The sequence below is a fragment of the Gopherus evgoodei genome, chromosome 16, assembly GCF_007399415.2.
Source record: "Gopherus evgoodei ecotype Sinaloan lineage chromosome 16, rGopEvg1_v1.p, whole genome shotgun sequence".
Lineage (NCBI taxonomy): Eukaryota > Metazoa > Chordata > Testudines > Testudinidae > Gopherus > Gopherus evgoodei.
The window spans coordinates 1,756,731-1,784,582 of NC_044337.1; the positions used below are offsets into that span (position 1 = coordinate 1,756,731).

Sequence of the window (27,852 nt, forward strand, 5' to 3'; positions counted from 1 at the left end):
TAAAACCATATAGACGGTAACGTCACACTTCCATCCTCTCCTCCTGACTAAAACCTAGAGAATCTCTATCAATAGACTCTCCCCTAGGAGAAGTCTCTGTCCAATCCACATGCTCCTCTGCAGCAGTTGGCTTCCCCCATCTCCTAGTTTAAAAACTGCTCTGCAACCTTTTAATGTTTAGTGCCAGCAGTCGAGATCCACTTTGCTTTAGGTGGAGCCCATCCCTCCTGTATAGGGTCCCCACATCCCAAAAGTTTCCCCAGTTCCTAATAAATCTAAACCTCTCCTCTCTACACCATTGTCTCATCCATGCATTGAGACTCTGAAGCTCTGCCTGCCTACCTGGCCCTGCGGGGGGAACTGGGAGCATTTCTGGGAATGCCACCACAGAGGTCCTGGATTTCAGTCTCTTCTCTAGCAGCCTAAATTTGGCCTCCAGGACGTCTCTCCTACCCTTCCCTATGTCATTGGTACCTACGTGTACCACAATCACCATCTCCTCCCCAGCACTACACATAAGTCTATCTAGATGCCTTGAGAGATCCACAACCTTCGCACCAGGCAGGCCAGTCACCATACGGTTCTCCCGGTCAGCTATCTATGTTTCTAATGATCACTGATCTAATGATTCACTAAAGAAACATGTTACAAAACATAATTTCTCACCCTAAATGTTGACTTAGGCAGGATGCAGAGTTTCTGTACCTTAGAGTTCCAATTATTTCTCTTTTTAGATTAGACTTTCTCTGTCTCAGTCTGGACTCAGCCCTTGTCTTTCCCTCAACTTAGTTCCTTTGTCTCTTCAACTACTTTTAGCAGTCTTTCTTCTTGGGTGGGAAGGCAGTGAAGGGAGAGTGCTGATGGTCTTGCCTCCCAGCCTTAAATAGAATTTATATAAGGCGAGTAGCCTTTGTTTCCAGTGGAAAAGTACCAGCAGTGTCCAAGCTGGTATTTTGCATCAGGTGATATATTGCAGTGTTGAAGCAACCATGGAACCAGGTTTATTTGCAATGACCACAGGACAGAACTCCAGAAAGATAGGAGATCCACATCTATTTCTAATAACCCATTGTTTTCTGCACCCTGGCTATTTCACGGCTGTTGGGGAATTCCATGCAGCCACCCAGAGAGGTACTTGTCTTCTACATGGCTGGCCAACTCCCAGAGCCTGTGTGCCAAGGCATGGGCTCCTCTACCATGATCTCCTGGACAGGCAGCCTCTGTTGCAGGGCTCCTGGAGCCCAAACCTGCTCTGGATGGGTTGCTGCTTCCCGCCTGGTCATTTCTTCCAGATCCATGATGCCCTTTGCAGCTGCGTACTCAGCTTGTGCCCAGAACACTGTGAATCCAGCTCTGTGCTCACATGGCTTGCCCTGTGCCCCTGCTGTTCCAGCATCTGACTTTCCACATAGCCCAAAGCAATCACACAGGGGATATGGGGCCTGGAACTCATGGAATGACCCCCTCCACACACACACACACACACACGTGCACTCCACCAGCCCTCCCCCTTACCCTCCCACCCTGCAGCTCTGTGGTCTGAGGGTGCACGTCTGCGAGAGAGACCACCTCCAAGCAACAATGTGAATGTAACAGGGCCCTGAGAAAGGGGAGGCCATGTGGGGGGGGTCACATTACAGTTCTGGCACACCTGTGGGTGAGCAGTGACAGCACTGAGTACATCTCAGGCTGAGAGTCTCATGGTGAGTGGGGGAACTACTCCACCCTGCCAGGAGACAGGAGGGGCAACAGCTGAGTGGCAAGAGAAAGGCAGGAGGTGCCAGTTCCACCTCTCACCCAGCCCTGAAGTTTGCAGAAGGGCCCCATGGCAGTAACCCGATCTTTGCTGCACCATGGTCATACTCGCAGTTCCCAGACATGCTGGGTACGTGTGACAGAACATCCCTGCGAATGCACCAGCATGGTCCATTGCTGGCAATGGGGCATGAAGGAGAATCCAGCAGTGGAGGAGTTAAATGGGCTGCTTTTTGGCAAAGTGTTGCTTGGCTATAGCGCACGCACATGCACACACACTCACACAAACACACACAGTATCTCAGAAGCATGTGCTGCTTGGATGAAGCTGCCTCCTCAATGGCTAGCAGCCAACCTTGGGGTTAGTGCCCTGGTGAAGGGGAAATGACTCTGTAGACTCGTGAGCACTCGGGGATTAGCAGTAAGAGTGGCAGTGGCACCGAGAGGCCCCAAGAAAGATGATGGCCCCATCGTGCAGGCTCTGCACAGACACAGACAGTCCCTGTCCTGAAGAACTTGGTGTCAATAGGCAGGAAATGGGAAGAAAGACATAGAAAACGTGGTCACAGCAGATCCATACAGTGAAGCCAGGTCTCCTGAGTTTCAGTCAAGTGCTCTGCCCACTGGGCTGCACTGCCTCAATCCTCTAGCAAAGCCTGGGGGAGACCTGTTCAGGGTATGCCACAGAGCGTGACCCTGAACACAGCATGAGGTGCAATCTCTGGTCAAAAGGCTTAGCAGTGGAATAGCAGGGGGGCTGCAGGCTGGGGTTGAAGGGCATTGGCAGAGCGTGAGGCACGGGGAGGGAGAGTGTAGCAATGGTAGGAGGGCTGCAAGTCAGGACTGAGAGATATTGGCAGAGGTTGGGGGAGAGGGAGAAGACAGGACTTGAATAGCAGCTTGGGACTGAGGTCTCTCACTCTTTATCTCTCTATTTGCACTGCCCAGCAACAGCAGATCATCCTGCCCCATAGATTGAGGGCCTGAGGCAGGACGCCTCTTTTAAAGCACTGGGTCTGCAACTTAATTTGGATTGAAGACACCCTAGAGTCCTGAGCGAACATTGTTTCCACAGGGGCTCCCTGCCCCCCAGGCCCTGGGATTCTTGTAAGTGGTGCAGGGTAACCTCCCGCTCTGGCTAGCACATTTACAGCTGATTCAGGGAATAGCCACGTTAGCCCTTTCACTGCTGTTAGAAAGTGCAGGGACCCGCGGAGCACTTTCCACAAGAAGGTCCCCTCCTGCTGCAGGTGAGGCTCCGGATTGGATCAGTCCTGGCAGCATCCAAAGGACAAAGCAAAATTCCCCCAGCCCTGCTGCCTGGCCCCTTCTCCAGCAGTGAAGCAGTTAAAACCAAAGCCCTGTTTCTGTAGGTAAATAGTCCAGCCATCCCCTCACCTGCTGCGTCACCTTGGCCTGACAGGGAGAGGCTGTCAGTGCCCCTGGCCTGCTTCCAGGGGACAGGTGATTGGTTGTGGGCCATAGGGAGGGGACTTTCCCTTGGGGTGTGCTGGATTCTGGCAGCCTCTGTCCAGGCACACGGCACTGCACTGCCCCAGCAGCATGGACTAATGGAAGCACAGACGAGAAGCACCACTGTGTGAGCCCAAAGGTCTCCTTGTCGGCAGCGCAGGTGAGGTGCGAGGGCTTCCGGGGTGGTTTTCCTCGCAAAGCCTGGCAGCTTGGGAAGCTCCTGTAAAGTGCAGTTCTGGGCTGAACAGTGACTCTGCACAACCCTCCCCTTCTCAGCCAGCTGCCCTGCTTCCCGTGTGTATCAGAGTCTGAGCTTGGGGACTTTGCTCTCCAGTTAGCACCACAGCTCCAGCCCGGCTAAGGGAGAGTGCATGTTCTGTTCCCTGTTGTGCATCGTCGGTGGGCTAGCAATGCTAGGTGCGGTCAGCCATCCCTGTGCAAACCAGTGCAGCCCTAGCCCCTTCACTGGGTGTGGCTGAGGGCAGTGTGGGCTGAAGAGCTTAGTTATAGGGAGGCTGTGAGAGATGGAAAGAGTCTAGGAAAAAGCTTGGCTGACAAGTCAACTGGGTAAAAGACCCCTGCAGAAATCACAGAATCATAGACTCGTAGGACTGGAGAGGACCTCAAGAGGTCATCTAGTCCCATCCCCTGCACTTATGGCAGGACTAAGTATTATCACTCTAGACCATCCCTGACAGGTGTTTGTCTAACCTGATTTTTAAAATCTCCAAGGATGGAGATTCCCCAGCCTCCCTAGGCAATTTATTCCAGTGCTTAACTGCCCTGACAGTTAGGACGTTTTTCCTAATGTCCAACCTAAACGGCCCTTCCTGCAGTTTAAGCCCATTGCTTCTTGTCTTATCCTCAGAGGTTAACAAGAACAATTTTTCTCCTTCCTCCTTGTAACAACCTTTTATGTACTTGAAAACTGTTATGTCCCCCCTCAGTCTTCTCTTCTCCAGACTAAACAAACCCAGTTTTTTCAATCTTCCTTCATAGGTCATGTTTTCTAGATTTTTAATCATTCCTGTTGCTCTTCTCTGGACTTTCTCCAATTTGTCAACATCCTTCCTGAAATGTAGCACCCAGAACTGGACACAATACCCCAGCTGAGGCCATATCAGCATGGAGTAGAGCAGAAGAATTACTTCTTGGTCTTGCTTACAACACTCCTGCTAATACTTCCCAGAATGATGTTTGGATTTTTTGCAGCACTGTTACACTGTTGACTCATATTTAGCTTGTGGTCCACTATGACCCCCAGATCCCTTTCCGCAGTATTCCTTCCTAGGTAGTCATTTCCCATTTTGTATGTATGCAACTGATTGTTCCTTCCTAAGTTGAGTACTTTGCATTTGTCCTTATTGAATTTCATCCTATTTACTTCCGACCATTTCTCCAGTTTGTCCAGATCGTTTTGAATTTTAATCCTATCCTCCAAGGCACTTGCAACCCCTCCCAGCTTGGTATTGTCTTCAAACTTTCTAAATGCACTTTCTATGCCATTATCTAAATCATTGATGAAGATATTGACTAGAACTGGACCCAGAACTGATCCCTGTGGGACCCCACTCGTTATGCCCTTCTAGCATGACTGTAAAAGTGAATCACTGATAACTACTCTCTGGGAATGGTTTTCCAACCAGTTATGCACTCACCTTGTAGCTCCATCTAGGTTGTATTTCCGTAGTTTGTTTATGAGAAGGTCATGCAAGATAATATCGAAAGCTTTACTAAAGTCAAGATACGCCACATCTACCGCTTCCCCCCATCCACAAGGCTTGTTATCCTGTCAAATTGCTCTTGACAAATCCATGCTGACTGTTACTTATCACCTTATTATCTCCTAGATGTTTGCAAATTGATTGCTTGATTATTTGCTCCATGTGTGCCAGCTCACTCTCTGTGCTATGCAGGAACTCAGGCATTGAGCAGAATTGTCCTTTCTGGCCTTAACATCCAAACTCTATAGCTCTATGCAATGGGAACGGTTTGGCCAATGACATTCTCTCTTCCAAGAAGTATGCAGAAAACCTGACCACAGCACGCTTGTACTGACTGTATTTCACATATTCTAAGGCCATCTTCCCCCAACAAGACAATACAGCAAAATGTGCTGTGCTTCGCTCCCCGTTGTGCGGTGAAATGCTACATATGTTCAGTAAACAGCAAGTGCAAAAAACACAAAACGGGGGAACAACTGTGAACTCCTACTAATGGAACCTATCTCCAATGGTTGCATCTGATGCTGGGCAGTATTAGATTTAAAAGGCCAACCTCCCATCACCATAGTATCCGAGCACCTCATCATCAACAATCGGGAGCACTAACCCCATTGTACAGTTGGGGAAACAGAAGCACAGAGTAGATTAAGCAGCTTGGCCAAGATTATGTAGGGAGTCAGTGGTTCAGCTGAGAACTGAACATAGGGGATCTGTGGCCTTAGGCAACATGCCTTAGGACCACCCATCCTGCTTGCTGGCTTTTCTGTTTCTGTTTTATTCCAGCCCAACTCCTGACCAAGCAGAACCTACGCAGCAGGAAGGAGGGCAGAGAGGGCGGGGAGGTAGCACAACATAGTGTCTTTACTCAGCTATTGCATGTATTAGGCGGGTAGGCCATTGCACAGATACAACCAGACTCTGTCATTTTCTCACACTGGTTATACTGCTGTGATTTCTCACTGAATTTTAGGTCCTGATCCTAGAAGGATCTGAGCACCTCTTGCAATCAGTGGCAGGTGCAGGTCTGTAAGATTTCCTGGGGGTTCTCAGCACTCTGCTGGATTGGGCCCTGAGGTTGTAGGAAAGGTGTGCCATCACACATGTTCTAGTGCACAGCCTGTTGACTTTCGGACTATCCTTTGGCACTGCATGGCTCTTTGTGACAGGTGGCCAGGATGTGTTTCTGGGACTGGTCCATGTTCTTTTGCAATAACTATGTACAGAAACAAATGTGCTTGGTTACCCACTCTGAATTCATTGGGGAACTGGACCACACACGAATAGAGTACATGACAGATAATGGCTACACAGCCTTACCAGAGTCTAGTGATGCTTCTGGGGGTTCCCAGGGTCTGCCATGCAGCACAACTCTGGCCTTGTTACAGCACTTCTAGCTTGAGTAAATAATGAGATGCATCTGGGATGAGGTCCTGACAGCCTGCAATTGTCTGAGCCATGTAACCCTCAAGGAGGGAGGATTATTTTCTTGGGAAGTGTAAGGGGGAATGGGCCTACTTGTCTTCCTCTTTGACCCTTTCTAGTTACAGCCATGCACTCACCTCTTGATTTCACTCTGTATGTACAGGATGGTAACTCAGGGACACAGAAAGGGCCAGCTTCCCATTCTGGCTGGGGTACCAACTGTGGGTTAGCTCACAAGGCAGGAGCCGGACCCTTTCCAGACCAGCCCTGCATTTGAAACATTTCAATCTAGAGCGAGCAAAGCAGTCTAGGGAAGGCGCCACATGGGCTCCAAGTGGAAGGCTTGGCCATGATGGTCTAATGCGCTTCCTCCATTGCTCACTGCTCTGATTTATTGATTCTGCCAGGTGCATGAGAATGGGGAATCCCAAAGGGCTCAGAGAGACGCTCAGACCCAGTGCCCCATGCTCTGGGGGTTCCTCCTTGATTTAGAGAGCAGAAGTGAGAGGCATGTTCAGACCGTGGGGGGAGGGGAAGTGATGGGGCAGCAGGATGGGGCGTGGAAAACACCAGCCTAGAAATGCCAGGCTGTGAAGTTCCTGTGACTTGCAGCCTGAGAAGTGGGAAGAAGGGGGTGTCTGCCAGCAGACTGTGAGCAAAGGGCCCCCTGGAGAATCTGAGAGAGAGCCAGTGCTTTGGGGAGGTGAGGGGAGCTTGTTCAAGCCCACCTGGGGCTGTCAGCCTCACAAGACCCATCATATGGAGCTGGTCACTCTGCCCAGAATGGCCTGAGACACTAACAGCAAAGCTGTGCATAGACAAATAGGAAGGCGATTGAGAAGTTCTCTGGCTTGTGATACCTGCCAAGGCTGGTGCTGGGCTTAAAGATGTGACCGATCTCAGCCAGGGTCCTTCATCTTGCAGGTCACCATGGGATGCAGTCCCAAGGCAGTTGCTGCTGGGTGTCTCCTAGCAGTCATTGTTGTTTCTGGCATCATTGCTCTTATCCTGGCGGTTGTGGGTGTGAAGGATGTTTATCTGCCTCCAGGTACCAAGGTAGGAGCTGGGGCTGTAGCTCAGGTATCCAGCCAATACCCCATCAAGAGTTAAGCTCAGGCCTTTACAGGAGGTTTGGGCACATTTGGGGTTTATCAGTGAGGTGGGGGTGATGCCTGTACACAGCCCCATAGCCCGGCATGGCTAGTACTTTGGGCAATGCAGAAGCACAGCACTGCCCCTAGCGCTTGGTTTACAGGAGACAAAATTTTCCTATTGCCAAGCACCAACAGAGGCTTCCCTGCTAGCTCACGCACCAGGGGATTGTGGTTTCAGAGCCAGCCAGACATATTGGCTTTTATCCCTGATGCTGCTCCTTGGGGGTCTTTACACAGCTGCTACTGGCTAGTCTCTGTCCCTGGCGTCTGAATTTCCGCTGCCTACCAGTCCCCACCAGCTCCCTGTATTATCCTGCAAAGTGAAGCTGGGTCCCAGCTACCCCCTCCATGCTGCCTCCCTGGGGACAGCTGGGAAATCCCCAAAGCCAAAGTGCTCTCTGACCTCATGTCCCCTCCTGGCTCCCCTTTCAGTATGGGATGGTGTTTGACGCTGGCTCCTCGCACACGGCCCTCTACATCTACCAGTGGCCAGCGGATAAAGAGAACGGCACCGGCATTGTCAGCCAGGCTGAGGCCTGCACCGTGCAAGGTCAGTGTGGTCAGATGTTCCTGTTTCTCCTTCCTGAGCTCTCCCCTTAGGCTCTGTGCTGGGCGTACAGCAGACTGGGAGAGCTGGCTTGGACGAAAGGCCTTGATTGGTTGCTGAGGTGTCTGTGACACTGGAGAAGCCATCTTTATTGGGGCAGCGACCTAGCGCAAAGGGAAGACTTTACCCACAGGTTATTTCCATACACACAGACCCAGCATTAAGCAGGGCAGTATGACAGTCGCTTAGCTGGACAGCCTGGCTTTACATGGGGCTGGATTATCAGTGAAATGAGTTAGCTGGTTCTCAGTCCCAGCCCCCTCAATGTTTGTCCATATCCCAAAATCACTGTTCAGTTTTGACACAGTGGTCAGTCTGGGCATGAGAGGCCCAGGGCTAGGTTAGCAAGGGGGCTGCAGATAGGGATTGAGGGGCATTTGCAGAGCTGTCGGGGGGTGGGAACCAGCAGGGCAGCTGACGTTTAGAACTGAGGTGCACAAGCAGAGCTGATTGAGGACCCAGAGGTTGCTGCTAGTTAGGGCTGAGATGTGTAAGCACAGCCAGGTGAGGCAAGACTGGAACAGAGAGGTGTATTGCAGCACAGGGCTGAGCCATAGGCACCAACTCTGTGCATGCTGCGGGGCTAGTGCATCCATGGGGAAAAATTGGTGGGTTCTCTGCATCCACCAGCAGCTCCCCACTCCACCCCAGCTCACTTCCACTCCGCCTCCTCCCCTAAGCGCGCTGCAACCCTGCTTCTCCTCCTAGCTGCCAGTGCTTGCCACCACCAAACAGCTGTTTCACCCCAGCAAGCACTGAGAGGGAGGGGGGAAGGAAGGGGAATGCAGTGCACTCCAGGAAGAGGCGAGGCCGGGGCAGGGATTTGGGGAAGGAGTCCAATAAGGGCAGGGAGGGAGCGGAGTTGGGGTGGGGACTTTGGGGAAGGGGGCGGAATGAGGGCAGGGCAGGAGGGGGGGCAGGGGTGGAGTCAGGGCAGGGCCGGGCAAGCATCCACCTGTGCTGGGAAAAGTTGGCACCTATGGGCTGAGGGGTGGCAGCACAGGGACCAGTGGGAATCTTAGCACTAAGATTGTCTTTAACAGCATTAAAAGAGAACCCTTGGGGTGGGCAGAGCAGCACAGGGAGTGTTAGCCCAGCACTCCTGGGGTAACTGAGTAGCTGAAATCAGCATGGACCATGTCCAGTGCATGGGTGAGCCTAGAATGAAGCACAGGGAAGCACTGATGGTATCACATAGATTCCTCTGCTTTAGAGCTCTGGATAAAAGACAAGGCTCCAAGGCCACAGGGAACCAAGTTATTGGTTAAGTGAGCACAAACCAAAGGTCTTGTGGGTGTGAGTGACCTTGAACTTGTGGAACTGTTGGTCCATTGGAATCTGGGGAAGACAAATATTGACATACCCATTCCAGTTCCAGTCTCAGCCAGTGGGAGGGGCTGAGCTAATTTCATCAAGATGAAATCCCAGAAATATAATCTCAAAACAGAAGAAAGACTGAGGAGTAATTGCGGCACCTTAGAGACTAACAAATTTATTTGAGCATAAGCTTATATAGATCTTCCTACTGTATTTTCCACTGCATGCATCTGATGAAGGGGCTGTAGCCCACAAAAGCTTATGCTCAAATACATTTGTTAATCTCTAAAGTGCCACAAGGACTCCTCGTTCTTTTTGCTGATACAGACTAACACAGCTACCACTCTGAAAACAGAATGAGATTTTAATTGAGGTAAACAAACAGCTATCTCACATCCATTATGAACACAACTATTCATGCCCCTGTGCATATTTACTCTTGTACATTCTTCACTGCATAGCTAACACCTGCCTTTCTCCTCCTTATATAAACAAGGAGACACCCCAACAAGTGGATTCATTTACCAGAGCCAGATGGCAATGCAGCCAATTGCACAGATCATGTGCAGGTTTAACGAGTGTGATAATCACTCCTAGCTTTACCCTCTCCTCCAAGGTGAGGAGCTCTGCCTTGTGCTCTCTTTGGCTACCCGACATCTTTTCAGGTGCTGTGACCTGCAGCCCGATCAGCTCTGAAAACTGCCTCAGCAAGAACATTCCCGGGGAAGAATGATACCAGCCCAGAGCTTCACCAGCCAATGGGAGAGCTTGTTGGGCTCACTTTAGCTGCTGGAGAGAATGGGACACATTCAGTCCTGGTCTCACCATCATAATGCTTCTGCTTTGGTTACCTCAAAGCTGGATTCAGTTCCGTGACTGGATGGGACAAGGCTGTTGCTTCCTGTTCAGCTCCATTTGGTAGCTCCATTGTGCTGAACAATCCAATATTTGCAGGGTCTGACCCTCGCTGTGAGCTCTCCAGCCCCAGGGTATCAGACCAGGCAGTGCCGGATTAGCCATTGGGACAACAGGACCCGTGCCCTATTGGGGTCCCTCAGAAAAATGAGTGGCTTCATGCCCCAACCCACCCACCACTCCTGCAGGGGAGTGGGGTCCGGGCACAGGAGTTTGCCCCACTCTGCCTGCCCTCCCTGAACTCTTGCCTGGAGTGGGGGAAGCTCCCACACCCCACCCCAGCTCCCTGGCAGGAGTGCCAGGGGGAAGCAGGGGGGTGGACTGCAGGCAGAAGGGCCCCCACAAACCCCAAATCCACCTCTGAGGCCAGGCCCTGGCAGCATTGCCAGTCCCTGTCTCAGGTGCCTGGCTGAGCTCAGGCTCTCACTGGGATGCTTTATTCCAGGACCTGGGATCTCCAGTTACGCTGAAAACCCTGCTAATGCTGGAGCCAGCCTGAGGGCCTGTCTGGACAAGGCCATGACGATCATCCCTGCAGAGCAACAGAGAGAAACGCCCACCTACCTGGGCGCTACTGCGGGCATGCGGCTGCTGAGGTACCGGGAGTGACTGCGAGGAGGCAGCTCCGCACAGGGAAAAGCCAGTTCCCACCACACACAGGCCTGTGCGCCAGAGACCATAATGAACACACGCCAGTCAGTGCAGTGGGGGAGAGGCACTGGGAACTCCTCCTGTCCATGCTGGGTGGTTCTGGCAGAGCCCCACCAGCGGGGAAACCAGCAGCTGTAGGAGAGGAGGGGGGGATTGCAGAGGAGCAGACTCACGCCTGCAGCGCCTCCTGCTGGTGACTTCCAGGAATTAGCTCATGCCAGCTCTGGAGCGCCCTCTGCAGGCCACTGATCCACCTGTCCTCTGGCCCCCATGTCCCTCCCAGATCCAGTGCCCTGTTGTCTGGGGTGCTGCCCCCACCAGTAACCCCCAGTCTTAGGGTCTCCCCCTCCCAGAGGAATACCCACCCACTATCACCACTTCACCTCAGTCTTGTCTACTACCTAGTCTCCATCTAGCCCCCATTCACTGGGGCAGACTGCAGTATAAGCCACTTATCACAGGCAAAGGGGTTTGGTTTTGGACCTGCTGCCTTGGCCTACCCCTGGGCTGCTCTCTGCAACCCCCAGTACCTGTTGGCCTTATGCTAGGCCACAGCCTGGCCCATCTCCCTCTACAAACAGAGAGAGACTGACTGCTTCAGCCCAGCATTCCCTTTATAGGGCCAGCTGAGTCCGTTTGGGGCATGGCCACAGCTGTGGCTGTTTCCCCACTCAGCCTGGGCTGTTCTCCCACCCTGCCAGACCTCTCCCAGGGCTGGAGCAGGTCTTCACCCCGCTACAAGGATCAAGCCCGATACAAAGTGGCGGGACCTCCTGCCACCTCTGGAGGGTGAGGAGCCCCGGTGGGCCAGCCTCTACTCCACCCTGGTCCCGAGGCCCGCCGGGGATATTAGCTGGTGGCTCCTTCATGGGGCCGTGAGCACGGGTGTGTACTTGGCGCGGTTTACCCCTGTCCCGGACACCTGCCCCTTCTGTGGCGTGAGGGAGACACTGGCGCACGTTTACTTAGAGTGCGCCAGGTCGCAGCCCCTACACTGGCTCCTCATTAACATCCTATTACATTTCTGGCTGCACTTTCCCCCTCACCTCCTTCTCTACGCACTCCCTATCCGTGGCCCCACGAAGTCCCGGGACCTCCTGGTCAACCTCCTCCTCACCCTGGCTAAAAAGGCCATCCACAAGACCAGGGAGAGGAGGTTGGCCGATGGAGACTCCGGTGACTGTGGGGCTTGTTTCCGATTCATGGTCCGCTCACGTATCCGGGCAGAGTTCCTCTGGGTGGCGTGCACTGGCTCCCTTGACGCCTTCGAGGAGCAGTGGGCGCTATCTGGGGTTCTCTGCTCGGTGTCCCCATCAGTTTCCCTTCTTATGACCCTTTGACCTCACTCCTGTCCCTGTTCTTTTATTAGTTGTCCCCCATAATCAGTGGGTTCTGTGGTCCTGTGGATCCTCCCCTTAGGCTGGGCGGGGGATCCTTTAGCAGTGGGCGGGCTTCGCCCACCCACTTCCCAGACCCCCAATAGTACAGGGATCAACAACTAGAAAGGGAGGGTACGGCAGGGGCCGTGAGGTAGGAAGTGGCCATTATTGCTAGCTGATAGATTAACCATTCACCTCTTTATCCATGCACAAACCAACACTGCTCAGTGGAGATGGTTAGGGCACCCCTGATCCCTCCATTCTCAATAACATATGATTGATTGATCTTCTAGACCCTCCCTGTGTTCCCCTGTCCTCCTGAGAAGAGACATGTAACCAGATGGAGGAGAGTTCTCACCCTTCTCCTGAGCATCCCTGATGCTTTGCAATAAACATTAATGTCAGTATCCCTTGAAACCACAATGGAGTGCTGTATGCTAGGGGCAACTCTGCCTCCCCTGCAGCCACCATGCGTGCTGTGCTGTGTCCATCAGGGGCCCAGTAGAATCTCTCCTCTCCCCATTCACAGGGAGCAGAACAGCACTAAAGCAGACCTGGTCTTTGCAGAGGTCTCCAAGACCATCCGGCAGTACCCTGTAGATTTCCGTGGCGCTCGGATCCTCACTGGGAATGAGGAAGGATCCTTTGGTTGGATCACAATCAACTACCTGCTGGAGACGCTCATCAAGGTCAGTGCCTGGGCAGAGGGGGGAAGTGACCTTGGCTGGCTGGTCTGCTCCTTTTCTGTGGAAAATGGGTTGGACGAGGAGTCAACATGGCAGGTCATCTCAGCCCCACTCATTTCCCCAACATGCTCCCTTCTCTGTCTTGTCCCGTCTTGGCTTCAGCTGGGAATTCCCACACCACGTGAGAATCCAGGGCTCTGGTAGCTGGCTTCCTGACACCCCTGGCATGGGAGCAAACCTCTCACAAAGGAAGCTGGCATTTCATTTGATAGGAGGGCTCTGGTGTCTTTCCACAACAGGAAAACCTTTAAATGGCTATAGCTGCAGTCAGCATTGCATCTATGGGGTGCTTGGACTCAAGGAGGCCCTGTCCTCTGCCAAGCCATGGCATTTGCATGCAACAGAAGGCCTTATTCAGATAACTGGAGGAAAGTAATGTCCCTAGAACCCTGTTAGCGTTGCCGCCCCCTCGGCCCAGTGCAGTAGTGAAGGTTTGCTCTTTACTTATATCTGTGTTGACATTTGTAACAAACTCATGCAATTTGTTTTCCTTTTTGACTTAAAACCCAGAGGTGCTTTTCCTCTCAGTCAGTTTTGGAACCTTACAAATTTTGGAACATATTTCTACTCCTATAGGGTGCCTTTGCTGCTGCTCTCACCTACAAAGAAACCACACAAAGCGGCCTATGAAGGTGCTTTCATATGGCCAGATTTTCAGGTGGCGTAAATCATTTTAGCTCTTTTGCAGTCAGTGGATCTAGGCTGATGTACAGCAAGAGGAGCTGGAATGCAGCTGAGGATCTAGCCCTGTGTACCTTGGCTGGGCATTGAGATCAATGCCCTGCCACTGAAGGTGTGGCTAGATAGGGACATGGCATCCAGGAGGCCATCACAAAGTTTACTTTACATGCAAAATCTTTAGTAAGTGATTATAACTTGGATTTTCTTCAGCCTGAATTAATCCTTAGTGTTTGGTGGGGGCAGTTCTCCTTTGCAGGGAAATGGATACGGCCTCAGTCAGCTGAGGTTCTGGGAGCTCTGGATCTTGGAGGAGCCTCAACCCAAATAACCTTTCAGCCCAGTGGTACCATTGAGGACAACAGCACCGAAGTCTTCTTCCGGCTGTATGGGACCAACTACTCCGTTTATACCCACAGCTACCTCTGCTACGGGCGAGACCAGGCCCTGAAGATGCTGCTGGCAGCCCTAAGGAAGGTATAAATAATTATAGTACGAGGCACTAGCATTTTCCCCTTCACTTTCTGTAGGTCACTATCTTATAGTCAACCCCGATAGACCTGCTCAACAATTTTCAATCAAAAAGAAATTTAGATGAAAAATGTCTTTTTGATAAAATGGAACATATATGAAAAAAAAAGAAGTTTTTTGTCAGGAAATTGGAGACTTTCCTTTAAAAAAACACAAAAACTGGTTTTCCCCTCAGTTTTTAGCTGCTACAAACTGAAAAAAAAGATCAGTTTGGGGAATTTGGGCTTTTTTCATTCACATCTGAAAAATATTCATTTTCACTGAAATTTTTCACGGGACTAAAATTGATACCCAGTCTCTTCTCTACCCCAGAGGAGTCCTTCTCCAGTCAGGCCCGTGTGACACCTTGCTTCCTGCTTCTGGGCAGTAAGTCAGCTGAGCCATGATTGGTAGCAGAGAATAGCTGAAGTGCCAGAAGTCTCCAAGGGAGGTGCACACTTGACAGCTGCCAAACCTCCAGGTGCCACTGTGAAATGCCCCTGCTCTGCTGCTCCACTGTCTGGATAGAGCAGAGTGACACACACATGCCATGTGGCTAACTACAGCAGTTGTGTCCCCGCAGCACACACCTGCTGCACTGCTTCCAATGCAATGATAAATGCATGCCGGCCACACATCAGGCGCAGGACAGGGGCAAGAGCAGAAGAGTGCAGAACCCTCCATTAAATGTTTTAAAAGTTGCAGGCTGGCATGTACTGAATCTGGATGAATCAAGCAATAGTTGACTAACATGTAGTGGCCTTGCCCTGCTGTTATTTGTGGCTCACTTTATTGCTTGGCCCACCAGCTTACTCATGAAAACGTTTTCATGAAAATGTCCAGCAGCTTCTCAAACTTTAGCGTCAACAATTATTTGTCTGGAATTTATGCCAGAAACAGTGTTGGTGAGTCACATTTTTTTATTTATCTGTTTTCAAGTTTGTCATCCAGTCAGGGAGTTCCCTTCTCCCTCCACCACACCCCACTCACAGTTGTTGTCCTTGGTTGGTGAAGATCCAGAGTTCAGAGGTGCATCTGTGTGTGTTCACCTCCCATGCTGGAGGGGAGGAGAGGGGAAGGGCCCTTGCTCTCTTCACTGTCCGGGCATTCACTCTGGCATCAGCCACTCTACTGGCCACTCACCACCACCCAAATCTGCACCCTCTGGGATGTCTTGAAGGCCACCACAGGTTTTTAAGGGTCAGGCTTGACAAAGCCCTGGCTGGGATGATTTAGTTGGGGATTGGCCCTGCTTTGAGCAGGGAGTTGGATTAGATGACCTCCTGAAGTCCCTTCCAACCCTGATATTCTGTGATTCTATGACCACTTAATACAGCTCTCAGCGTTTTCAGCTGTTAGTGCAGGGGCCGGGGGGAGCGGGGAGGCACTGCTAGTGCAGACTGGGCAGTCACTTGCATCAGAGACATTGTCCCAAAGCAGGTATAATAACTTAGACCTGGCTATCAGTGACTTCAGCTCTGTTGGTCTGCAGCAAGACTCTCAGTTGTATCTTAATAAGGTCTGTTATTACACAGCAGAGAGAGGAAAAACCAAATGGTATCTGAGACTCTTAGGCAGCACCCACACCACCAGAGACTTGTCCCCATCCTCTCTCAACTACCCTGGGCTTTGGCACGCCTCTTGATTCATACAACAAGGATAACAACCCTGTGGGTGGCAGGTGAACAACGGGCTTGGGGAGGCTAGTCCCTGGCCAGTCTGCTCCTTCTGCCTGGGGCCCCATCCATCCTACCCCCCTTCCCCTGCTGGAGCCCTGGTGGGCAGGCAGCCAGCATTGCCCCCAGCCCGAGCCCCAGAGCAGCAGGCGGACAGGCAGGCAGGCAGCTGATCGTGGTCCCTAGCGCAGCAGGTGGGTAGCACCCCCCACCCCTGGAGCGCGGGGAGGGCGGGCAGCACAGCCCCCATCCCCAGGTGGGCAGGTGGCATAAGCACCGGCTCGAGCTGCCCAGAGTCCCTGGCTGCAGGCTGGCCCCCACTAGCCCCAGCAGGGCACCGGAGCCCTCCCAAAAATGGGGGGGGAGCCAAGGGCCCTGCCCGAGGTGGAGGCAAAGGCAGGCAGCCCCCTGCCCTTGTCCCAGGCTCTCCACAGTTGCCCACACAGCTCTCTCTGACCCGGCTCCGGCTGGAGAAGGTAAGTAGAGGAGCTCAGAGTCACAGCATGGCCATGATAAGAGCTGGGCAGGCAGCTGCGGGGAGCTGCAGCAGACCCTTTACCTGCCTGCAGTGTGGGGGGCTAGAGCAGCCCCCAGCCCATGTCCCCGCCCCCAAGGCTCCCCGCCTACCCAGGGAAGGAGGAGGGTCCACGACTCCACTTCTCCTCACAGATGCCCACATGGCTCTTATCATGGCTGGGCTGCAGCTCCAAGGCCCCACCCGCCCTGGCTGGAGCCAGGTCGGCGAGAGCCACATGGGTAGCTGAAGGAGCCAGCGTGGAGTCATGGGCTCCGCCCCACCCCAGGCAGCCAGAGACATGAGCCCCCATCCTTCCACCACATCACGGGAAGGTGGAGGGTGTGCCGCGGCTCCCCAGAGCTGCCCAGGCTCCCCAGCTGGGCTCCGCGCTGGCCTAGCTGAGACGTGGGGCCTCGGGGGGAAGAGGAGGGGAAGGGGGCAGGGTCTGCTCCAGCAAAAAGTGGATGGGCCAAGCGACAGTGGGAGGGCTATGGCCCCCCCGACCCTCCTGGTTCCAGTGCCACTGGCCTGGGCCCCACAGCAGAGAATGATGGGAAAACAGGACGGGTCCTGGAGGTGGAGTGTGGTTGGGGCCATGCAGGCCGTTTGGCTAGGCTGAGCCTTCCCCTGCCTTTGATACTCGCTGCCCATGAACAACCCTTTATTACCCCTGCCTCCAGTAACAAAGTGACTTGTGATCCAACACCAGCCCAAGTGATCATTTGGGCAAAGCAGGCCCAGCCTGTTGTGTGCCACGGGAGAGTGGGTGTGTCTGCGCAAACAAAGTTGGTTCATGAAGTCTTCTTCGCCAACTCATCCCTAGATGTCAGGCAAGAGCTCATGCAGACCCTGTGTACACCAACAAATGGGTAACCAAATTATAAATGGCTCTGACCTGCCAGAGAAGAGTATGAAAATCTCTGAGAGCATCAGAAGATTGTCAAGTTGGGTGGACAGGGACTCTTTGCCAACTGCTTTTCTTTAGAGCATAGACCAGGCAAAACAAAGACTTTATCTGTGAAACTGAGCAAGTACTAGAGAAAAGCCCCAGTGAGGCAGGATTTCCCTTCTTTCTCTTATGCCCTGGAAACTCCCAGATATCACAGACGAGGGTGTGACTCATAGTTACGTGATTTATGACTCCATCTTCCCCCCGCCCCTCTTGCTGGCTAGTCCTCAGACTTGACACTGTGCTAACAATCTGCAGCACCACCCAGGGAGATCAATAGGGGCAGATCCTATAGCCCAGTCAGCTACACAACAGCTCTTGCTCTCTGCCTTGGGATTTGTATTAACCCCTCGCATGCCACAGTAGCTGCACCATGCAGCCAGCAATAGGGGAGCTGTATAGGCTGCAGCAATGATTTTCCACCCATACTCTGAAGGACAGCAGCCCACCATGTGTCACCTTTCTACTCCTGAAGTCCTTCCCCTGACAGCCTGGCTCCACCCATGTGTTTCAGATGGAAGTAGCAAGAAGCCATGGATGTTACTTTACTTCTTCCCTTGAAACTCCCCAACCTGGGCAGTGCTCTGGTATCAGAGAGACTCTCTCATGCTCTGCCAGGCTCTGACACCCAGGGCTTTGTCCTGTGCAGGGCACATGAGAAGGGCTGTGAGGAGACATCAACACAAGAAGTGGCAAGCAGGGGAGGCCAGTCCTGGTGCTGGGATGAGAGGCCTAAGGGGAAGGTCTGCCAGGCTGGTGCTTCGGTCCACTCTTCTTACCTTGCATAAGAGACCTGGTGTGCAAGGGGGTAACTCAGCACTGCTCAGGGCACAGGCAACAGCTAAAGTAGCTGGCTTGAGTTCACTCATACCCGTTTGTACTGAAGTACAACAGCCCTGAGCACCCCCACCCCTGTGTTCTGTGTGAAGATGTGCAGGGTCAAGACTCTGGGTCCTGACTTCTCACAGATAGCTGTGAGGTTGTATCCCAAAGAGGCATGGAGGATTGGGGAGTGGAGTGGAGATGAAGGCCTGGGTGGGTTGGGGCTGCAGAGCTCTGGGAGGAGCATGTGACAAAAGCAGAGTAGGGTGAGGTGCCAAAGGAGCATTGACTTCCTCGCCATCATGTGTGTGTCATCTCTGAGGCCAGGCAGGGTCTAGCCTGCCACTAGTGAGGGAGATAGTCAGATACCCAGAGTGGGGTTTGCATGGGCATCCTATACCAGGATAGGATTTGCAGTCTCAAATACAATGGGATGGATAAGAAAATCCATAGGACAGTTCTTGTTTTCTTCTAAATCCTATAGAACTTTCCTATAAGGGTTTAGCTGCCACTCTTTCAGAAGCGCCAAGGTGGAGGGGATGGGGGAGAGGTAGGGAGGGAAGGGGTTTGGCTGCTATTCCTAGCCTGAGAGCTGCTAATGGGTTCCCTTCTCTCTAGGAGAACCTCACCTCTCAGCAGATCTCCCACCCGTGCTACCCCAAGGGATACGAGGAGAACGTCACTGCCGCTGCCCTGTATAACAGTCCCTGCGTCCCGACACCAGCTGCACATGACCCCAGCCAGATCCTCATGGTGCAGGGGACAGGAGCCCCAGCGGAGTGCAGGAGTGCCATCCAGAAACTCTTCAACTTCACAGCCTGTGGGGCCAACAGGACGTGCGGGTTCAACGGGGTCTACCAGCCCCCGGGGCATGGGCAGTTCTTCGTAAGGGAGCCTTCCCTTCCCTTCTAGCGGGCTACCACACTGGTGGGAGTCACACTGTACTGCCTGGTCACAACAGGACTGTGGAGATAGAGAAGGCAATAGCTAAACTGGAGGGAGGCTGTATCACTATGTGTGCGTAACCCCAGCTAAACTTGACCTGGGATAAATGCCAAGATCCCCATTAGGAACCATGAAGCTATGGAGGAGATGTTCGAAAATCTGCTGGGCCTATGTGCAGGGGCTGTTCTTCCCCAGAGGAGAGGATGGGTCACAAGCAGAGTGAAACAAACTCGCCCCATCCCAGCTCTGTGTGCCATTCATGGCTGTTAATGTAATAACGCTGCCTTCCGCCTTCCAGCAGAATCCTCCCGGGGTCACTCCTGTGATCTGTCTGCCCTGGGAAACACTCCTGCCACTGAAGGGCCCCAAGGGAGTTGTGCCATTAGCATGACTTACGGGGGCTATGCACTGCCAACCACAGCCAAGGAATGAGGGTCACTTTCAAAGCAGCTTAGTACAGGACACGTGCAGCTGCCCCAATTTTGTGCTAGAGCCAAGGCCAATCTGCACATGCATGTTTGAAGCTTACCATGTTGTATCATATCTCCATCTGTGATCATAAGGGCCTCCAGAGGCGTTCTGCGCATGGATTTTAATACACATTTAATTGTTATTGGGTTCCTTCTTGTCAATGCATCTCCATAGCGCCCATTGCACTCTGGAGTATGGTGTGGGAGCATTTTTCGTTTCCATGTGTGATCAGTCACAATTCTCTTAGTTTTCTTTTTCCAAGTAAACAACAACAGAAGCAAAAACAAAGGAAATTCAATGCTAAACAAAGAGGATTATTGCCACTTTGTGCTTAGACCTGGTCAGGGAATAGATATTAAAGTCTGTTAACTTAATTGAAACAAAATCTTGCAATCTTCCCTGAAATCCACACCTCAGCCCCTCTGTTTTTAGGCCAGCTCTGGCTGTAAATCAAATTGTGAGAATTTAAATGTGTAAAAAACACCCACTCAGGCAATTTGATGGTATAGTTTAGCCCAAGATGCAGCTCGGGCACACTGGCATGGGTAGTAGGAGAAAAGTTTGCATGTTGGCTGCTCAGACTGTATCCACCCTATGGCTACAAAAGAATTTCAGTCTCTTACGCTGTTGATCTCAGACTACATTCACAAATGCAAAAATAATTCAGCTGTGAAATAGCCCCTCACCTTAACCATGCCCAGACTACAAAAGCATTAACTTTGCTTTGCACCTACAATCACAGAATTTGTATGCATCTAAACATGTGGTACTGTAGATTACATACTGATGCCAGTTGAGACCACAATGACGTTGCTGGGAGACTTTCCAATGAGTACTGTAGGCATTGGTTCAGGTCTCTAGTGCCCAGTCCTGAGATCTACTCTTGGTTCTGCTGTTGACTATCATTGTCACCTAAGCCAAGTCACTTCACCTCACTGTGCTTCAATTTTCTCATTTGTGAAATGAGGCTAATAATGCTGGCCTGCCTCAGATGTGGAGTGAGGAGAAATTCATTACTGCCATGAAACACTTTGGGGTTCCCCTTGGATGAAGAGTTCTCCAGAAGGGAAAGCTCATTATTGTTGTTATGCTCCTCTGCAGTGTTTTCTGGAAGGAGACAGATTTAATCTCTCCTCTTCTTGCACAGGCCTTTTCTGGATTTTACTACACATTCCATTTTCTGAACCTGACTAACGAGCAGCCCCTGAGTGTCATCAATGCCACCATCTGGGGTTTCTGCACTAAAGGCTGGAAGGAGGTAAGATTCTTGTTGGTAGCAGCCAAGAGTTCAGCATGTGTTTGCCTATTATCCTGTGAAGCCCCAGAGCTGCATGACAAGCCTCAAAGCAGAGGAGCTCTGAAGGCTCATTAGCAGGTAGGAATCACACTCCTCACATCCTGGCAGAAAGGCTTGTCCTAGCAGTGTGCAGGGACTGATAGGTTAGGAAGTGGGAGGGGAAGGAGGCGTGCAGGGGTCTCAGATTTGAACTGCAAAAAGTGTCAGGCCCTTTGGATCTCAGCTTCAGTGTAAGACTACTGGCCAAGTCCCAGCACACTGCTAAAAAGGCTCTTGGGTTTGGGCTTCCTGCCCCAGCTGTGGTTTCTGCACCAGTAATGGGGCTGCTGGCTAAGCAATGGAGACAGATACTTCAGCTGTTTCATAGAACTGTATCCTGCTTGTTCCCCTTTGTTCCACCACCGGGAAAGGTGAGCTTTTTGCAGGGCCCATGCTAACTGCTATCTGCATTGTCTGTCTCAATGGCTCTCTCAGCTGCAGGCCAGTTTCCCACAGGAGGAGAGTCAGGGGCGCCTACACAATTACTGCCCCTCGGCCTTTTACATCCTGACACTGCTACAGGAGGGCTACAAATTTGACGAACAAACGTGGAGCAACATCCATTTCTGCCAAAAGGTAAAGAGACATTGTTGGTTCGGCTTGTGCAGCCAGCTGGCAGCGACTGCCACTCCTCCCAGGGTCGCTGTCTCCAACCTTAGCTACAGTTATCACTACACAGTGTGAGAATTATGCCTACTAACAGGGCTGGCCTTACCCTGAGGCGAACTGAGGCAGTTGCCTGAGGTGCCAGACTGTAGGGGGGCGCCACTAGGACCCAAGTGTAGAAAATTGTCTGCTGCTGGTGCATATGTATTCTCTCTGCTCTAGATGCATAGAGATGGTGTAGTGCTGTGCTGGAGGAAGGAGGGCACAAGAGACATAACAGGCAGGCAAGAGAAAAGGTGAGAGGGAATAACAGAAAGCAGCAGGAACTACAGGGAGAGAGAGAGAGAGAGTGGAGTAGGAGCCTCTTATGTACCTCTCTAGCACCCCCAGGAGCCTGGACTAATTCCCACCAGCTTCTCAGGGAGCTTCCTGTTTCCTGCTGCTTCCCTGAACCCACTTGAGGAGAACAGGGAGTCAATTGAAGTAGTAGGAGCCAGTTAGGCCCTTAAGATGCTGATATCTTCCCTCACTCAGGCCCTGCTATCAGCCTGCTTATTTGTCCCCTTCAATTGAGTGTTGAGAGCCACTATAGCTGGCACAGAACAGCAGTCATGAGTGAAAGAAGAAAATGTCCCTCTGGGGCAGCATTCCGAAAAAGCAAGCAAACAAAGGAAGCTTTTCTATCTATGCAGGATGGAGCTCTCCTGAGATACAGAGACACAAACATTCACGGTGAGCCTTCTGGCCCCAGTGAGAATGTGAGTGGTGAGGAGATGCCTGATCTTCCAGTTAGTCGGAGTGCAGGTGACCTGGCAGCTACTGCAGCATCCATATCTCCATCTCAAATGGATGTAACCATGCACGTTCCCGAACAAAAGACTAGATCAGAGAAGAGTGTGGTGGAGGCGCAAGAAACAGCTGCTGCTGAGTTTAGTTCCTAAGTCTAGATGATCCAGGACTGTGGACCGACTTGAGCAGTAGCCTGAGGGACTTCCTTGCACTGCATGGGCCACAGCAAGTGAAAAACGTCATGTTCCCCAAAGACAATGAAAATAGAAGTTTCCATCCAACACATTACTGGTGTGAAATCCCCAATGGTGACAAAGTGGAGAGGCTTATGTACTCAAAAACCCAGAATGCTACATACTGTTTTTGTTGCAAACTCTTCCAGTCTAATGTTCCAGCCACAATGGGTTCTACAGGAACAAAGGACTGGAAAAATCTGGCTAGAAATTTGGCATGCCATGAAAAGGCAGAAAATCACCAGAGAGTATTCCATAGGTGGAAAGAGATTGAGGTTACAGGCCACCATAGATGATCAGCATCAAGAGACGATTGCATCAGAGTTTCTTTACTGGCAAAATGTTCTGAAAAGGCTCACTGCCATTGTGAAAAAGCTTGCTATCCAAAACCTAGCACTGCGTGGCACTTCAAATCAGTTGTATGTGCCAAACAATGGAAACTTCCTTACAATTGTAAAGCTGGTGGCTGAGTTTGATGCTGTACTCCAGGAGCATCTAAGAAGAGTCACCATCCAAGAAATGTACACACACCACTACCTTGGAAAAAACAATTCAAAGTGAGATCATACAGTTACTGGCAACAAAAGTCAAACAGAAGATTGTGGCAGATCTGAAGTCAGCAAGATATTATTCTGGACTACACACCTGACATCAGCCATACGGAACAAATGAGTTTAATGGTCCATTTTGTAACAACAACAACAGAACCTAGTGAAAATGTCCCTGCAATGATGACTGTCAGAGAGTATTTTCTAGAATTTATTGACATTGATGATACTACGGGAGCTGGTATGACAAATGTGCTTCTTAAAAAGCTGGAAGATACGGGAATTGCGATAGCTGACATGAGAGGTCAGGGCTATGATAATGGTGCCAACATGAAAGGAATGAACAGAGGAGTGCAGACATGGATTGAAGAGTTAAACCCTCGAGCTTTTTTTGTCCCATGCAGTTCTTATTCATTGAACTTGGTGTCAGTGATGCAGCATCAGCTTCTAGTGAGGCTGCTGAATTTTTTAATATAATTCAAAGCATCTATGTATTTTTCTCTGCAGCAACTCATTGATGGCAAATTTTGAAGCAACATCTGGGAACATCCTCTCTGATACTGAAGCCACTAATGCCACACCATGGGAAAGTCGAGTGGAGGCGATAAAGCCTATCAAACACCAAATTGGGAAGATGGATGATGCCATAGTTCCCATTATGGAGGATAATACTATGACAGGAACTGTTCATGGGAAGACAATGGCAGAGGGAAATGGAATCACCAGAAACATACATAATTTCAAATTTCTGTGTGGCTTAGTGTTGTGGCATGACATACTGTTTGAAGTAAATGTTGTAAGCAAGAGACTCCAAGGTGTTGATCTTGATATATCTGGAGCAATGGAACAACTGGACAAAGCAAAGTCATACCTACAGTCTTACCAATCAGATGAGGGATTTCAAAAGGTTCTGAAGAGTGCACAGAAATTGGCAGAGGAACTTCACACTGAAGCTATTTTCCCACCCATTCAAGAATACAAGAGTCACCGAAGAAGACATTTTGATTACGAGGCATGGAATAATCCCATAAGAGACCCCAAACAACAATTCAAAGTTGAATTCTTTAACCAGGTGCTAGATTGTGCAGTATAGTCAGTTGAAGAACGTTTCATGCAGCTCAAGGAACACAGCAATATATTTGGGATGTTGTATGGTATTCCAAAACTCCTCACTATACCTGAAGAAGACCTACACCAGCAATGCAGAGCACTAGAGACACTGTTGGCACATGATGACGTGCACAATATTGATGCGAGTGATTTATGTGATGAACTGAATGCCCTTTCAAGATACATTTCAGCAGGATCAACTCCAAAGCCTGTTCTGGAATATATGTGCACAAATAAGTTGACTACCCTCTTTCCAAATGCTTCTGTTGCTCTGTGCATACTTCTAACACTTTCAGTAACAGTTGCCAGTGGAAAAAAGCAGCTTCTCCAAACTGAAGTTAATAAAAACACATCTACACTCCACAATGACAGAGGAGAGACTGGTCGGCCTTGCGACCATCTCAATAGAGCATGAGCTGGCCCAGACTGTGGATCTTCAGGAAGCAGTTCAAATCTTTGAAACCAAGGCGGCACGGAAAGCACCACTTTGATTATTCAAACAAATAAAAATGCCAGTGTTTACTATGCAGACAAGAAGTTACATTTGCTGTTCAAGTGTTTGAAAGTTAAGTGTTACTTAAAATTTTTGAACAAGGCATTTTAAGTTGTTAGTTCTCCTTTATTGGGATAGGTAGCAGAGCAGTACCATGAGAGCAGTAGAACAGGAAGAAGGCAGAATTTAGACCTTTCAAAGTTTTGGCCCAAGCGAGGCGGTATTGGGGCGTCATTTGAGCTCCCCGCCTCAGGTGCCAAAATGCTCTGGGCTGGCCCTGCCCACTAATGCAAATGCTATTCACCTGCACCTGGTAACTAAGAATTTGACCTGAGTTCTGAGTGCCCTCAACTCAGACTGGTTTGCCTGGGAATCAAGGGCACTCAGCATCACACCAAAGGTGGCTACACTTAGCAGGACTGAGCCCTGAAGAGGCTTGATTGCAGCTACATCCTTCCTCCTGGCTGTGAGAGGAAAAGGAGATCTTCCGTGGTAGCCGCAGACTATGGTGTGCTGTCATGGAAAGTTCTGCACTAGTGGCCACATGGCTTCACCACACGTTCCCTAGAGACCACAGGGCCAAATTCTTTTTTCCTTTACACTGGCATAAATCTAAATGAACCTCATTGACTTCAGTGGAGTCAGATAGGTTTAACAGCAGGCTTCTGTCACAGCTGGCTGAGGTAGTCCAGAGGTCACAGGGACATTGTGGGGGGGATGGAAGCATGGGGAATGGCAGATTTGTAAGGGGAAATTAAAAGTAAATCATCATCAGAGGTGTCACTGCAGGGGCAAGGTCTGCTTCTGAATCATTGCAATGGCTCCAGTCCCAAAGAAGTGTCACTGCTTGTGACCCCAAAGGCCCTGGGCCACAATGCTAATGAGGGCTGGCCTATAATGGCCAGTTCAGGGTACAGAATCCAAGAATGGGGCAGCAGGAGGGATGCTGGGAGAGCTGCACTGGGAGACACTAGCAATGTATGTCTGTGTAGGGCTGAATCGGCCCTGTGAGAGGAGCACTGAGGTGAAAGTAAGCTGGTCTGGTCCAGTACTGGCTTCCACAGGCTGGCAATTTAAAGGGCCTGGGGCTCCCTGCAGTTGCTGGAGCCCCGGGCCCTTTAAATCGCCTCCCAAGCCCCACTGCCAGAGCTCTGGGGCAGCGGCAGCACGGCTCCAGCAGTGATTTAAAGGGCAGAGAGCCCCAGGCCCTTTAAATCACTGCCTGCCCTTTAAATCACTGCCAGAGCCCTATCGCTGCTATCCTGGGGCTCCGGCAGCAGGGCTCGGGCAGTGCTTTAAAGAGCCCGGGGCTACCTGCAGTGGCTGGAGCCCCTGGCCCTTTAAATCACCGCCGGAGCCCCAGAGCTCTGGTAGCTCCAGGGTGATTTAAAGGCCCTGGGGCTCCCAGCTGCAGCCAGAGCCCCTGGGCCTTTAAATCTTGATTTAAAGGGCCCTGGTATTTAAAGGCCCCACTTCTTCTGATTGAGGCCATGCCCTCTGCTCAGGATTCTGGCATACCAGTAAGTCCTTTAAGTTACTTTCACTCCTGGAGGAGCACCACTTCTACTGCCCCTGTAGGAGCTGGGGGGGATCAGAAGGGGATGCCAGGCTCCTGATGTGCTGGCTCCTGCTGGCTGCATTTGTATAGCACAGTGATTTCGGGCAGAGCCATGGTAACAGCAGTCCTGCATGGGGATGCATCTTTGATGCACATGGCTAACCAGGCCAGACTGTATTGGTCTCCGGGACCAGAACCTGCAGAATGAGGCACAAGAATTTCTCTCCCACAAGCTCTGGAGGCAGCAGGAGCTCCAGACTCCAAGTACTTTGCCAGCACATTAACATGCTCACTTGCTCTTTCCCCAGGCTGCGAATACAGACATTGGCTGGACCTTGGGCTACGTGCTGAACCTCACCAACATGATCCCGGCAGAGACCCCCGAACAAGTGAAAGGGCAGCAGCGTGGGCTCTGGGCAGCCGCCATCTTCTTCATTGTCCTGACCATTGCAGTGGCACTGGTGGCCATTCTCATCCAGTGCCTCTGGAATCCCACTTAGCAGCCCGAGTAATGGACGGAGAGCCCCTCTCACCAACCCAGGAAAGGGGAAGTGGCACAAGTGATGACAAGTGTTGAGAGGTCTTCAAGGCACTGGCCATCTCTTCAGGATACCTGCCTGGTTCCTCTCAGTGAACACCTCCCTCCAAAGAAGGCCAAGGGGGGATCTGATCAGAGTTTAGAACTATCTCCTGGGGGAAGAGCTCTGATCAGAGAAGTCTCTTTAACCGAGCAGACAAAGGATGACTGAGAGCCAATGGCTGGAAGCTGAACTAGACCAATTTGAACTAGAAATAAGGCATTTCTTTAAAATAGGGAGAGTAATTAATCACTGCCTAAATATATGGGGGAGTTTCCCATCGCGTGACATCTTTCAGTCAAGACTGGCTGTCTTTCTAGACATGCTGTAGCTCACTTAGAAGCCATGGGTACAGTGCCGGAGTCCAGGAGTGTGGCTGGACGGCCTGTGTTATACAGGAGGTCAGGCTGGATGATGCTAATGCGCCCTCTGACTCTCACTGTTGGATTGGAGACAGATTCTTGCAACAGCAGCAGGAGGGCCAGCCACGCATTTAGGCATGGATCCTGAGTGCGAGGAAGGCGTGTGCTCTGGCAGATCAGGATGGGACCCTGTACCTTTAAGTCATGTAGTCTGTTAGCCCTTTTGTGCCCGGAATGACGCCTGCAGGTATGTGGTAGCACTCTGGCAAGAAGACAACAGCCTTCTCAGTGCCCTGCTCTCCCCCTCCCCCCACACACTGTGGGATCAACTGTTCCTGCCTCCTTTGTTTTCTTTGTGCATGTTAGGCAGTACCTTCCCAGAACTGCAGAAGAGCTCTGTGCAGCTCAAAACCTTGTCTTATGCACCAACAGAAGTTGGGGAAGGAAATATCTTTCATTGGACCACTTTGTCTTAGGATCAAAGTCAGTTATTTTAGAAATATTTATTGGAATTTCAGAGAAAAGAAA

At 51.1% G+C, this 27,852-nt stretch overlaps 1 protein-coding gene across 2 annotated transcripts; it reads left to right on the forward strand.

Annotated features, from left to right (window-relative positions):
* The first annotated feature begins 3,306 nt into the window (after positions 1-3,306).
* Positions 3,307-27,239, forward strand: ENTPD8 (ectonucleoside triphosphate diphosphohydrolase 8). 2 transcript variants are annotated; one of them, XM_030535559.1, is made up of 10 exons: positions 3,310-3,388; positions 7,299-7,430; positions 7,961-8,078; positions 10,813-10,963; positions 12,927-13,086; positions 14,068-14,298; positions 18,914-19,180; positions 20,859-20,969; positions 21,483-21,623; positions 26,693-27,239. In XM_030535559.1, the coding sequence occupies exons 2-10, from the start codon at positions 7,305-7,307 to the stop codon at positions 26,882-26,884; spliced, it is 1,497 nt and encodes a 498-aa protein (XP_030391419.1). In that variant the 5' UTR covers positions 3,310-3,388; positions 7,299-7,304; the 3' UTR covers positions 26,885-27,239. The 2 variants fall into 2 exon arrangements, with proteins under 2 accessions (XP_030391420.1, XP_030391419.1); XM_030535560.1 differs by lacking the exon at positions 7,299-7,430 and having other exon boundaries at positions 3,307-3,388.
* Positions 27,240-27,852: the final 613 nt, after the last annotated feature.